The following is a 12759-nucleotide window of genomic DNA, read 5'->3' on the forward strand; positions in this document are numbered from 1 at the left end:
CCAGATCAGCCCGAGGCTTCAGAGTCTGCTGGCTTCTCTCTACCCTGCCCCTTCCCCAGGCCCATGCAATCCCTCTTTACACGGAGGCCGCATACAGCAGCCCCACTGCACACACTAAACCCTTGCCCGCCCTCCACATGGGCCCACTGGCCAACCCTGATTGCCCAGGCCCCTCGCCCGTTTCCCCTCTGTTCCCCGCTCCCCTGATATGGGGAGCTCACTGTCCATCAGCATGCACCCTAGACACTGGCCACTTCTTCCCCCACCTCACCCTCGTTTCTCTCCCTCAGTGGCCAGCTCTGCTTCTGAGCCCTGAGCTGTGCTGGAAGTGCGGGTGAGCCAGGCCGACTCGGGCCACAGCCATGTCAGTGTCTGCCCATTGGCATCCGCGACCAAGACCCCGGCTCCGCCTCGTGGTACTGGGGCCAAGGCAGGCCCTCTAGCTCAGGCCCTGGTGGGGATGCGTGCACACCAGGGGCTCATGTGCTCGTCCCCATGGAGCCGAGTGTGGCATGGGCACAGCTGCTGCAGCAGACGTGGCCCCAGACCCAGGGACGGGGTCCTGGCACTCAACCTTCTGTGTTTCCCTGGGCAGGTCATTTCCCTGTTCCCTGCCTGTGTCCTTGCTCGTGGGTCAGATAGGCAGAGCAGCTGGACTCAGTGACGTCAGAGACACTTTGCAGCTTCAGAGCCCAGGCGAGGCTCCAGGGAGAATGTAGCAAGCCTGTGGCTGGGTCTGTGCACCAGAAGGAAGCTGGGTGGCGTGGGACTGAGGCCCAGCCATCTCTGGCTGGCATGCTCTCGGCAGAGAGGTTGTCCAGGCATGTGGCGCACAGAGCCAGTGTCCGCAGCAGGGAGGCCTGTGCCTCCAGACCAGCTGGCAACTTCAACCGCCGGCACTGAGAATTTGGACTGTTGACTCCAGAAAGCGTCCTTGCTGCCTGAAAGGCAGCACTGGACCCAGCCTGGGGAAGACCGGGGTTAGAATGGGGATGGAGGGTGCTGGGGTAACTGCCGGCAGGAGGAACCAGGAGCAACCTGCAGGTCTGTGTGGGCTCAGGTCTTGAGAAGAGGTGGCCGCGAGGGCCACGTGGTTCCCCCACCCCACCCCCTAGCAGCTCAGCAGGTAGCACCTTGGGCAGCAGCCACCTCTGGGTCAGGGCCTTGGCTTTGCAGGACTGGGAGCCCACCTCGCTGGGGATGCGGGCCTGTGGCAGGCTCACCCTCACCAGCACGTGAGCCAAAGGCCAGGTGCATGTTTCCAAGGAGGACTGTGGCTGCTCAGGGAGCTGTGCTGCCAACCAGTGTGAGCTGCCCCAAGCTGTCTGCTAGCCGCCCTGGGCGTGGGCTTGGAGTATTGCACACATTCGCCCTTCAGGCTGGCTTCCTCTCCCAGGTCCACCATGTGCCTCTTGGCCTTGGAGTCTTCCTTCCCCTCATGAACGTATATGAGCCTCTTCCTCAAGGCCACTGTTAGTCTTCTGTTGCCCCTCACTTGACATCAATATCTCAAGACAGTCTGGACTTAGCCTCCGGCCCCCTCCTCCTCACCCCCACTGCCCCTGCCAGGGGTGCCCACACAGACAAGGCCATGGCTGTCTGGCCTCACCTTCTCTGGCTGCATCTGGCTTCGGCAACTGTCCCTGGGCCCCCAGATGGCCAGCTCTCAGCTCCATCTCTGCAGCCACCAGGAGGGTGCACGTGTGTCATCCTTAGAGCAGCAGGCACTGTGCATCTCAGAAGTGGCTGCGGTGCAGAGGATGAACAGGGGCAGCCCTCGTGGTGATTAGGTGATGCCCTGAGTTTGTTTTCCTCTTAGGATGGATTGTTGACGTTTGCTCTGGGAGGTTTAAGGTTGCGTGTCCCTTGGAGAGGCAGTGGGGTAGAGGGTGCACCCTGATAGTGGGAGATTCATCCTGCCCTGAGGGTGAGGGGCTTCTTAGATGCTGGGCACGTCTTCCGCCCCAGGCTGAGTACCCACCACTATATCCATCCTCCTCCTGGGAGCCTGTCCAGGCTCAGGCAGTCCCCCGGCACTTGCTGTGACTTGGCCAGTGACAAGAGTGACTCCAGGAACAGGAACACACCCTTTAGTGCCCAGGCAGGTGGACAGGGACACCCCCACCCCCAGGATGAACCCAGAACAGCCAGTACCTCCCTGCTCATGGGGCTCCTGCTGGCCGTGGGGTGGCCCCATGGGTGGCACTGTGCTCGGGGGTAGCCTGAGGTGGCTGAGTGACTGTTTCTCCCAGGTAGCAGTCTGGGGCCTGTGTCCTGCATGACCAAGTGCTTTGTGGGCTTCTAGAACCCACAGACTCTCCTGCATAGGGTGCTGCATAGGGCACAAGATTCTTTCAGGCCCCAGAAGTTCTCCAGGCCCACCAGTCCCCCGCATCACAGCGCGTTGATTAGAAGCTCTAAGGGGTGGCTCTTGTGCAAAGAAGCACATACCCCTGAGGTTCAGGGAGGAGTCTTCACCTCCCTGTTTGGTGGCATGTTGGCTGGAGATGGTGCCTGTCTCAACTCTGGAGAGGCTAGCACAAACGGCTCAAGTGCAGGGCATCTCGTGGTGCCAGGAGCCAGCGTTCACCCAGGGCACCTCTCCCCTCACCCCTGAGCTCCCCTCACCCACCCTGGGCCACCCACACCCACCCCAGGCCTTGGTGCGCACCATATGGTTTCTGGGGATCCACACACAACACAGATCATTTCTTCCTGGCCTAGGTGTGACGAGCATGTGTCCTCAGCCTCCCTGGGTCTGACTTGACCTCACAGGAAAAGGATGAGGTATGAAGGGAGGCTGTGAGCTGTGCAGGGCACAAGCGTCCTGGGTCTGCTCCAGCCTTGGGGACAGCCGGTGGGGGAGTGTCCCTACCCTCTCTAGAGCCGGCCAGGCCTGGGGGTGGTCTTGGCCACACTGGACTTACTGCCATGTCACTCTGAGTCTGTTTCCACGTGTGGGTGTCATGATGACTCAGTATGGACAGTAGGTGACTATTGTGACTTAAGGACATGTGGCTTGAGAACCCCTTGCCTAAGACCTAGCCCTCAATGGGCACCGCCTCGAGGTGGCTGCCTCCCTGCATGACCTCTGGGAATCCAGGTGTGGTCCTCCAGGGAGTGTGAGACACTGCCCTGGTGTCCCCAGGAAGGAGGGCAGACAGAGAGTGTGACATCTCCCTGGCTGAAGGGGTAGGGGCATGTGGCAAGTATGGGAAAGCTGGTGCAGGAACCTGGGTAGAAAGGTGGAAACCACCTGGCTTGGGGAGATGTCATTAGGTCAGGTGTCACCAGGATAGGGGCCAGGTGGCTCTGAGGCTGCTGGGTGTGTTGGGAAGGAGGACAGAGCCAGGCGCTCATGGTGCTGAGGTGTGAGAGAGAAGTGACTGTGGGGGCATGGTGCCTGACCAGGGCTGGGGGCAGCGTGTCTCCATCCAGCCCTGCCCTGCCTTTGCTTGGCCTCTCAGCTGGGGCAGAAGCTTCTAGGAGTAGGTGGACAATTCCAGGGCCATCTGCACCACAGCAAACCAGAGAGGAAGGCACTGTGGGGGCATCCTTGTCTTAGAATGGGCATCATCCCCTGCCAGATGCAGAGGCTGGGGGGATCCTGCGCCTACCTGGCTTCTGCCCAGCCCTGCCGCTCCCACTCCTCTGCCCAGTGCCCTCTGCTTGCTGGGCCTCACAGCCCAGTGTAAAACAAGGCCCCTCCCAGTTGGAAAGCCCACTCGGGGACACTGGGCTCTGTGTCCTGCCCTCCTCTTCACTCCAACCCCCACAGCCCCACCGGAGCAGTGAGGACTGCTCTATTTGGCTGAGTGCCCCCCGCACCCACACCTCTGCCTGGCACAGGGCCCTCAGGGCACAACTCCAGGGGACCGTTCACAGAGGTACCCCGTGCAGGGTGAGGACGGCAGCCCAGCCTGGTGCGGCGCTGGCCTCTTATCGCTGGGCCCTCCGCACTCCCGGCCGCCCCTAACCTGCTATGTCTGGGATGCCTGGTCCCACAGTCTCGCGGAGAGGGCTGTGCCCCCGGTATCACCGCCGCGCCGGCCCGGAACCCGCGAGGATTGGCCGGCAAAGTCAGTTGTGCCGCTGGGCCGGCTTCCAGGCCGAGCAGCGAGCGAGCGCCCGCGCCCCGTCCGGCCCTGCCGCCCCGCCCCGGCCCGCCGCGAGCAAGCGAGCCTCCGCGCCATGGCCCGGCGCCCGCCCTAGCTCCGCTGCACCGATGCCACGGCGGGGCCGGCGGGTAGGAACTTGCCCGGGGCCGCCACCGTCTCTTCCCTCTCCCTGCTCGGCTCTCCGCCCTCCGGAGCTTTGGCTCAGTCCTCGGGGCCGCCTCGGGCGGACGCCCCCCACCCGACTCCTGGCCCGCCTGGCGCAGCAGGAAGCCCGCGGGCCGCGGTTTCCCGGGCGCCGCTGCGGAGGAAGTCGCTGGCGGCGGGGCCGAGGCGCCCCCTGCCCACGGCCGGCGCCCCGCACAGCGCCAGGTGGGCGGCGGGCGGGCCGGGGCGACGTAAGGGGGTGGGCGGCGGCCCGGGGGACAAGCCAGCCAGCGAGCCCCGGGTGAGCCCAGCCGACCCAGCCGGGGCCGCAAGTGGGCGCGCGGGGGTGTGCGCTGCGCCGGCCGCGCGAAAGCGAAAGCCGCTCACCGCGCCGACCCAGCAACTTCGCGGCGGGCGGCGCGGACCCGACCCGGAGCTACACCGGCCGCTCCCGGGGATGGTGAGCGGGCCGGGGGTGGGCAGCGGCGCCCCGCGCGGTGCCTCCCCAGCTATAAATAGCTGCTGTGCGGGGGCGGGAAGATGGTGCCCGGGCTTTGTGAGCGCGGGGCCTGCTCGGAGCCCTGAGCTGGGCCAGCACTTTGCCCCACCGCAGAGTGATAGGGACGGGACAGAGAGGCTCGGCGCGGGCGGGGCCGCGGCGGCGTTGTCGGGTGGGCTGCCTCTACACACTTAGTTGTTCGTCCTTTCTGCTTTTCCCTGGAGGGGGAGGGGACGGACAGCCTGGCAGTTCTGAGGACCCCATGTGCGACTTCTCATTTGGCAGAAGAGGCTGGAAAACGGGCGGGCGGGCGCCAGAGGCAGGCAAATTGCAGGCTTCCCCGGCCCCTTCCTGCGCTGGGGACTCATTACCTGTGGATGGCGCGGGAATCCCTTGCCCTCCGCAGCCCAGCTTGGACCTAAGCTGGTGGGGGGAAGGCAAGGGCGCCCCTGGTGGCCTCTGTACAACCCTGCCACCAGAGAGGCACAGGGTTTACAGGGGAAGCTACAGGACTTCCTGCCCCCAGGGTGTTCACCCGATCCCGCCCTTGGTGCACCCTTAACCTAAGACCTGGAGCAGGATGGTGGTTCCTATTGCTGTGGGAGGGCAAGGCCGTCAACTCTGCAGGGCACCAGGAAGATGGGAAGCTGGCCACCTGGAAACTCAGGCCTGGCCCCAAAGGACTCGGGGCTCTACCAGGGCAGTTCCTGGAGGAGACCTAGCCGTCTGGGCCAGCAGTGGGAGAGGTGATTCCCTGCTGGCCTGGCTCTGTCTGAGATGCTCCCCTTACTTGGGGGCAGGTGGGGTGGAGCAGAAAGAGCGAGGTAGGCTGAGTTCTGCTGTCATCTCAGCCTCCTGCTGGCTGTGTGCCCTGGAACTAGTCTCTTTTGGAGGTGTCATGGGGTCATGTGTTGGAGAAGCTGAGAGGGCACCCTGTGAGCATCCTTGGTCCCGGGGACTCAGGCACCATAAGTGCAGCCCCACACATCCCCCTGCCCGTCTCCAAGTGGTCTTGCTGCTTAGGAAGTTTGCATGGGTTTACAGATGACAGGTGTCTCCCCAAAACTGTGGAGGGCGCTGGTATTCTCCCAAGGCTGCTCCTGACCTCAGGGCCTTAAAAGTCCAGATACTGACCTATTCCTTGCTCAGCCTGGGATTGGGCTGCAACACTGAGGCTGTCCTGGAAACTGAAAGGTTTTATGCTTCTCTGGGGAAAATGCCCTTAATCTCCTGCCCCAACCTCCCTCCCTGCTGAGGAGCTCCCTCGCACTCCCCAGCTCCAGCCACCCTTGCAACAGCTGGCCCTCTGCTTGCCTCCTCTCTGGCCCCAAGCCCGCTGCTCCTGGGCGTAGGATGCCAGCAGGCTCTCCCGCCCTCGAGCTTGGAGCGCTGAGTCACTACTGCACCCGTGCCGGGGGTGCTGCAGGAATCCCTCTGCTGGGGATGCGGGCTGTCCCTCGGGTGCTCAAGGCGTGGTGTTCTCTGTGAACAGGGATGTTGGGAAGCCCTGCTCACCTGTCACCTATGGATGTGGGACCGGCAGGGGCTGGGAGAGCTGGGAAAACAGAGCATTCTTCATCATCTGAGGTCCGGCGCCCAGGCCTGGCCTCCAGGATAGTGCCTGCTGCTGCGAGCCCACCCTCTGTTTCCCTCAGTGTAGAGGGGTCCGTCCTGGGGAGAGGGAGAAAAGCTCTGTGGGGAAGGCTGTTCAGCCAGCATTCTTCCCAACATTCCCAAAGACTCAGACCCAGAAACTCATCCAAAGGAAACTGGATAAGTCAGGTACTCCTATGGGGGTGGGGGAGTCTCTGAAGTTGTGAAAAAGTATGTGTGCTCTGTTACTGATTTAAAAAGTAAGATTAAAGTTCATGCTGCTTTGTGCTATCTGTTCAGGACACTTGGGTGATGAGGCTGGCCCTTGGGGCTGCCCATTCCCTTGGCAGAGGCTCCCCTTCCTCTTCCTCCAGCTCCTGCTCCTTCTTGGCTCCCTCTCTGGCTTTCCCTGAACACCCCACTGCCCCAAATCTTCACTCTCTCAGCCCCTTCCTCCTCCTGCCAGCCTCTCCCCTGCCCCTCGCCCTGGTTGGAGGTCACCTGTGTCTGCCTTCCCCACTAGCACAAACCCCTCTGGGAGTGTGCCTGGCCCATCTACATGATCCTCTGGACCCCAGGATGCACTTGGCTATCTTGAGAAACTGCCCTGCTGACCTCCCTGGGTGACCTAGAGGCCACTCTGGAGCAGCTCCTGAGTTGGGCCTCCCCTGGACCTGCAGGGACTACGTCTAAGGCACGGACCCCAGAGCCTGTCCAGGCTTTGGCCCAGATGCAGTGCTGGGAACTCACTCAGAGCTGCCTGAGAGCTGCACAGAGGTCAAGGGGACTTGGAGGCCAGGGTTTGTGGCCTTGACCTGGAACATTCCTTTTCTGGAGGGCCTGCAGGCTCGCCTGGTGGGCCCATGCCTCTTTCTGCTGGGCCTGACTCTCTTGTGGGTGTGCTTTCTTTCCCCCTGAGGGCTCCAGGAGCTCCCTGGGACTTTCTCATCTCACAGGTCACGGCCCTTCCACCTCCCCTCGAGGCTAGCTCTGTTCAGGGGCTGGAAGGGCCAGTAAGCAAGAGCCCACGGCTCCTCCTGGCTGCTGACCTGAGAGGCACGTCAGCCCTTGATACCACCCCGGGGCAGCCCCTGATCAAGCTGGGCTGGTCCTGGGAAGGCCCCTCTGGATCATCTGCCCAGCCGCCTGCTCCTCCCTTCTCTCCTCCATGTGCTGGGGGCCTTACCGCCTTTCCCGCCTCACCTCCTTCCCAAGGCACCAGGCCCAGCTCCTTCGTGGCCTTTCTGGATGTTCCCAGGTGTGCTTGCTTCCTCCTAGCTTCTGTTTGAGCCCTGCGGGTGGCCCCAGTCACAGTGGAGTGGGGAAGGGGCCATGTGCGGCCCTGCGGGGGGGGGGGCAGCGGGGGGCAGCGGGAGGGGCCGGGATTCCGGGAAGACTGGGCTGGAGGCCACTTCTGCAGCAGGGCCCCAGGGACTTGATCATGGAGCCTCTGAGGCTGTTAGTGCCAGCGGATGGCGCCGGCTTCCCATCCTTTTGCCTTTTGCCACAGGCCTTCCGGTCCCAGCCTGCCCCTGCGAGGGGGAGTCCACAGGTCTTCCAAGGCCATGGCTGAAGACTGAGGAGAGAGGGTGTTACTGTGCCCAGTTTTTCTGTCTGTAAATCACAGGTGGTGTTGCCAACTTCTTGTTCCTTGGTGAGCATTCAGGGAGGGCACAGAGACCTGGGGACAAGGAGTCTGGCCCCTGCGTCCTGGTCCCACCCCAGGGTCACTGGGCAGCCTTGGACAGGTTGTCTGGACTCAGTCTCCTCCTCTGCTGAACGAGGGGTGGTTGGCTTCACTTGACTTCCCCTGCTGGTGTGGACACAGGACAAATCTGAATCTCCACCCGCCCCCGTGGCCTGAGCCTCGTCTGCTCCCAGACAAGCTGGCCTGGGTCTGAGCGTGGCCGGGACGGAGCGCTGCTGTCTCCCCTGCTCTGGCCTCTCCAGGCACGTGTTCTTCTGGGAGCCTTTGCCTGTGCCCTTGGATGGGAGGAGCCTTGACTGAAAGTAGGGGGTCCACAAAGGTGACAGGTGGGGTGGGAGCCTTGGAATGGCTTTGGGTGCCCTGGAGAACAGCCTGAGTTGTGGCTGAACAGGGCTGTTGGGGTGGCTGTGCGAACCAGAACTGTGTTTGGATCTGTGCCCTCCGTCCACCAGGCTCAGACTTGGCCCCTAACTGGATGAAGAGGCTGCGCCAGCAGTCCTGGTGTGCAGGGAGCTGTAGTCCTTCTGGCCCACCCTGAGGTGATCAGGGAGGTGCTGATGGAATCGAGGGGGAGAGGAGCCCCGGCCACAGCGTCCTGGAGACAGTGTGAGCCGTAGGCCTGAGCCTGGCATTGGACTGGCCATCAGAAGCAGTGCTCTAGCCAGTGGTGGCGTCACCTTCTGAGATTGCAGTGATCAGAGGCCAAAGCCTCACAGCCCTCCTGCCTAGGCCCCAGCCTCGCCCTGTTTCCTAGCCCCCTTGTAAGTGGGTGGCATGTTCGTGGGCCAGGGTGCAGGCAGGCCCAGCAGCACCCTGTCACTCCACTGACCCAGCCTCAGCATCCTTAGGGACATCTCCAAGAGTGGCCGACCCCAGCTCCCAGGCCTCTCAGGCCCACCCCTCTGTGGGATGCGGTTTTCTCCAGAGCAGCAGAAGGGCGCCCGGCTCTACAGGCTACAGGGAGGGTTTGGTAACTTGTGTCAAGCACTCAGCCCAGAGTCCGGGCTCCAGGAATCATTCAGGTGGATACGGTCTGTCTCGGTGACCTCATCTGCCAACCAGGAGCCCGGGGCCGCTGCGGTGGTCCGGGGGGTCGGGGCCCGGGGCCGCTGCGGTGGGCTGAGGGGTTGGCTGAGACACTCCGGATGAGCCGCTTGGCACACGGGCAAGCTCTGACACAGTCCTGGTGTCTCTAACTGCTCTGAGGCTGCCACTGCATGCCCCCCACTGCCCCAGCCATCCAAGCAGGCATCACCCTGGCCAGGATGAAGCTGGTGACTGCTGACTGGGAGAGGGGCGTCTGGGGGGAGCTCATAACTGGGCAGGGCCTGAGTCGTGCTCGCAGTCCCATCTGGCACCAGTGCTGCCTCCCTCCTGCGAGGAGAGCTCGTCCCAGAGACCCTCCTTGGGCGGCCTGCTGCCCTGGCTCCTGCTCCGCTGTGATCCTGCTTTGGCCAGTCCTTCAGGTCCCCCCAGTGCTGCCCCCCCCACGATCTCCACACCCCGTCTGCTCCCAGCAGGTCTCCCTCTCATGCACTGCTGCCCACGGCCTGCCCATGGCCCGGCTTGTGCTGCCTTACAGTCCCTGAGGTCTGCACGCATGCCCTCTGGGGTGGGTGCGGGGGCCTCTGCTGCTGCAGGTGGGGCTCCTTCCTGCCATGTGCCCAGCACCTGTTCACTCGGGGGCTTCACAGTTCTCCAGGGGCACACGGGGAGGACTGATTTATCCCAAGGGGCAGTGGCGGGGTGCTTTGGCTCCTTCCCCTCCTCCTTGGGGGCAGGACATACCACACGGTCCTGGGGCTCTGGCTGCAAAGCCCTGCCCAAGTCCTGCCCACCTGCTGCGGAGGAGGCCATGTTGGCTTGCATGCCGGCCGCTGGGACTCCGCGCTCTCAGGCCAGCTGTGCCCACAGGCCAGGCATCTCCCAGGACTTAGTATCTGGGTCCCTTCTGATCTTCTGTGGACCTGCTGCCTGATTTGTTGGGTCTCTTTCTGCAGTAGGTGGTGTAATGTTACACCTGTGTGCACCTATGTGGACAGGAAACAGGTTAACAAGGAGCCTTCATGTGAAGAGATCCAAACTGAGCTGTGAAATGTGTGATGTGGGCTGAGCCTGTCGTGGGGTCAGCGGCCTTGCCTGGCCCAGGAAAGTGGGCTGTCAGTGGGGAGGGGCTAGGTGGCCCCTCGCCAGGCCTCAGCTTCCTACCCGCACAATGAGCAAGTTGTTTCCAACAATGAGTGTGCTTGGGAATATCCAGTACCGTGTGACTGATGCCACCAAACCATCAGTGTACGGTGGGGAGCAGTGTCCTGGGAATTGGAAAGGGGGTGCAGGAAAGGTGGGGAGGGCAATCCTAGAGGGTGGGATGGGAAGGTGGGCAGTGCTGGCATGTGATGGGGCGAGGTGGGGCACGGGTGGCAGGTAGACCCACTTGGTGTCGTCCGGAAAGTCTTCACTGCGGCATCACCTGGTGTCAGTAAGATTTCCGGTGGCTCTCAGTGTCAGGACACTCCTAGCCTGGGGCTGTGGGTCAGTCCTGGAGGTGCCCTGGCTTCCCTCCCGGTTCTGCTGGAGCAAGGTGGGCTCTGTGAAGTCACTGAGCCTTCGCAGGACCAGGGCCCTGGGAGGGGCACTGCCTGGGCCTCACATGAAGGAGGCAGTGGTGCTCACAGCTCTGTTCATTCTGGGCAGAAATTTCTCTGGGTGTTGGCTGTAGGGGTCCATCTGGGAGCCTGCCCTGGAGACATGGCTCCTAGTGTCCAGCACTGCGGCCTCCGCGCAGCTCAGAGGTTTGGGCTTCTGTTCGCCCCGTTGGCCGTCCTGGGCTTCACCACACCTTGACTGGCCCAGAGTGCGTGGGGTTGCTGCAGGGAACCAGACCTTGGAGTCGGCGATGGGCGGGTGCTTGGTGCCGCGACAGGCTAAGCACGGCTTGGGGGGATCGTGGTGGGGCTCCCCAGAGCCTGTCCTGCCCCAGCTCAGCCATCAGACAGTGGAGTTAGAAGGGTAGGAAATGTGGAGGGGGTCTTGGCCAGAGCAGAATGCTGGACACAGGTGGGTTGAGGCAACCAGGCATTCCCAGGAGCTGCAGGTCCTTTCCAGCTGGCAGGTGCTTCTCTGGGCACTGCTGGAGGGCATGCATGTAGGCGGAGCCCACACCTGGGCCTGTCTGGCCAGCCATGGCTGCCGTGATTCGCAGTGGCACCTTCAGACCCTCTGGGACCCAGTCCTATGCTAAGTCCACGCCTGTCGGAGACGTAGGCCCTGGCTTCCCCCAGCCTGGCCTTTGATCAGGCACTTCCCTTGGGGGCCTGATCAAGTCAGCATGGGCCCTGCCGCTGTTCCAAAGGGAAGGGTGCAGAGTATGCGGGGATCCTTTGCCCCGTTTGTGGGGGCAGCAGCTGCACCCCATCTCCCTCGGCACCATGGTGGTCTCCGGTTGCAGTGACCCTCCTCTTGCGCCCTTCTCCACCCCACAGGGCATCTGGCGGATCCCCGTGGACGAGATCGACCGGCCGGGCAGCTTTGCCTGGCACATGAACCGCTCCATAGTGCTGTTGCTCAAGGTGCTGGCCCAGCTGCGGGACCACAGCACCCTGCTGAAGGTGTCGTCCATGCTGCAGCGGACCCCAGACCAGGGCAAGTGAGTGCAGCCGCCGGGGATCAGGGTGCCAGCACACGCACCAGCCGAGCCCCTTGGCCTTGGCCTCCTGGGCATTTGTTTCTATGCTGGCAGGAGCCCAGCCCAGCCTTCTCCTCAGGGCCTTCTCTGTCCTGCTGTCTGGAACCCAGAAACCACCGCCCCTGCCCCGCACTCCCGGGCAGACACAGGCTTTCCCCTCTGGGTTTGGTTTCCCTGTTGAGACCCTGGATGAGCCGGCCCTTCCTTTCCTCCTGCTTGGCCCGGCTGTAAGGCCTTGTGCTGCCAGCACCCTCACCCTGCCTGCACCTCCCACCTTTTCTCCGTCTCACTCACTGGTGCTGTGCCCAGCACTGGGGGGTCCTCAGCCAGGCAGGGGCACCCTAGAGACAGGCTGGTGGGAGAGAACCCAGAACCCCTGACTTCAGTGAGGCTGACCTGCCCACCCTGCCTCCAGGGTTCTTCACTTAGCCAGAGGGCCCAGGACACTGTGCCGGGTGTGGAGGGAGGAGGCTCAGGGTAGGCTTCTGGGGAGCAGACCCAGGCAGATGGGCAGGTGGGCTGTGGAGGGGCCAGCAGATGTTCTCGGTGGTGCTGTGTGGCTCTGACGCTCTGCCATCCTCTCTGGTCATCCCTTGTGCTTGCAGGAAGTATCTGCGAGATGCTGACCGTCAGGTCCTGGCGCAGCGGGCCTTCATCCTCACTGTGAAGGTGCTGGAGGACACACTGAGTGAGCTTGCAGAGGTGTGTCCCCCTCCATCCCGTGCCCTGGCCAGGTCCCCGCACCCCCACCTGGGAGTATCACTCACCTGCCTCCCTGGGTGGGAAGGTCAGCTGGAGAAGGAACTTGCAGTTACCTTGAGAAGCACTGAGACACTTGGCCAGTGTAGGCTGGTGGTCACTGAGGACAGTGGTGACGCTCCTGAGGCAGTCCTGCCCAGTAGGCAGCAGAGGGCAAAGCTGGCGGCCCCACAGCCTCACCCCCAGCTCCCAGGGTGGCCGAGCAGGGTGTGCACGTGGTCCCTCTTCACAGCTGGGCACCCTGAGGCCCAGG

At 63.1% G+C, this 12759-nt stretch overlaps 1 protein-coding gene across 2 annotated transcripts in view; it reads left to right on the forward strand.

The window, feature by feature from the left end:
• CABIN1 (calcineurin binding protein 1) overlaps positions 1–12759 on the forward strand; it is a 92927-nt gene that overhangs the window by 72276 nt on the left and 7892 nt on the right. For both annotated transcript variants that reach the window (XM_072953337.1, XM_015247079.3), the window contains exons 30-31: positions 11545–11708; positions 12353–12449. In XM_072953337.1, coding sequence (XP_072809438.1) covers positions 11545–11708; positions 12353–12449 — 261 coding nt within the window. The remainder of the gene's footprint in view (positions 1–11544; positions 11709–12352; positions 12450–12759) is intronic.

Source organism: Vicugna pacos, chromosome 32 (genome assembly GCF_048564905.1).
Source record: "Vicugna pacos chromosome 32, VicPac4, whole genome shotgun sequence".
Lineage (NCBI taxonomy): Eukaryota > Metazoa > Chordata > Mammalia > Artiodactyla > Camelidae > Vicugna > Vicugna pacos.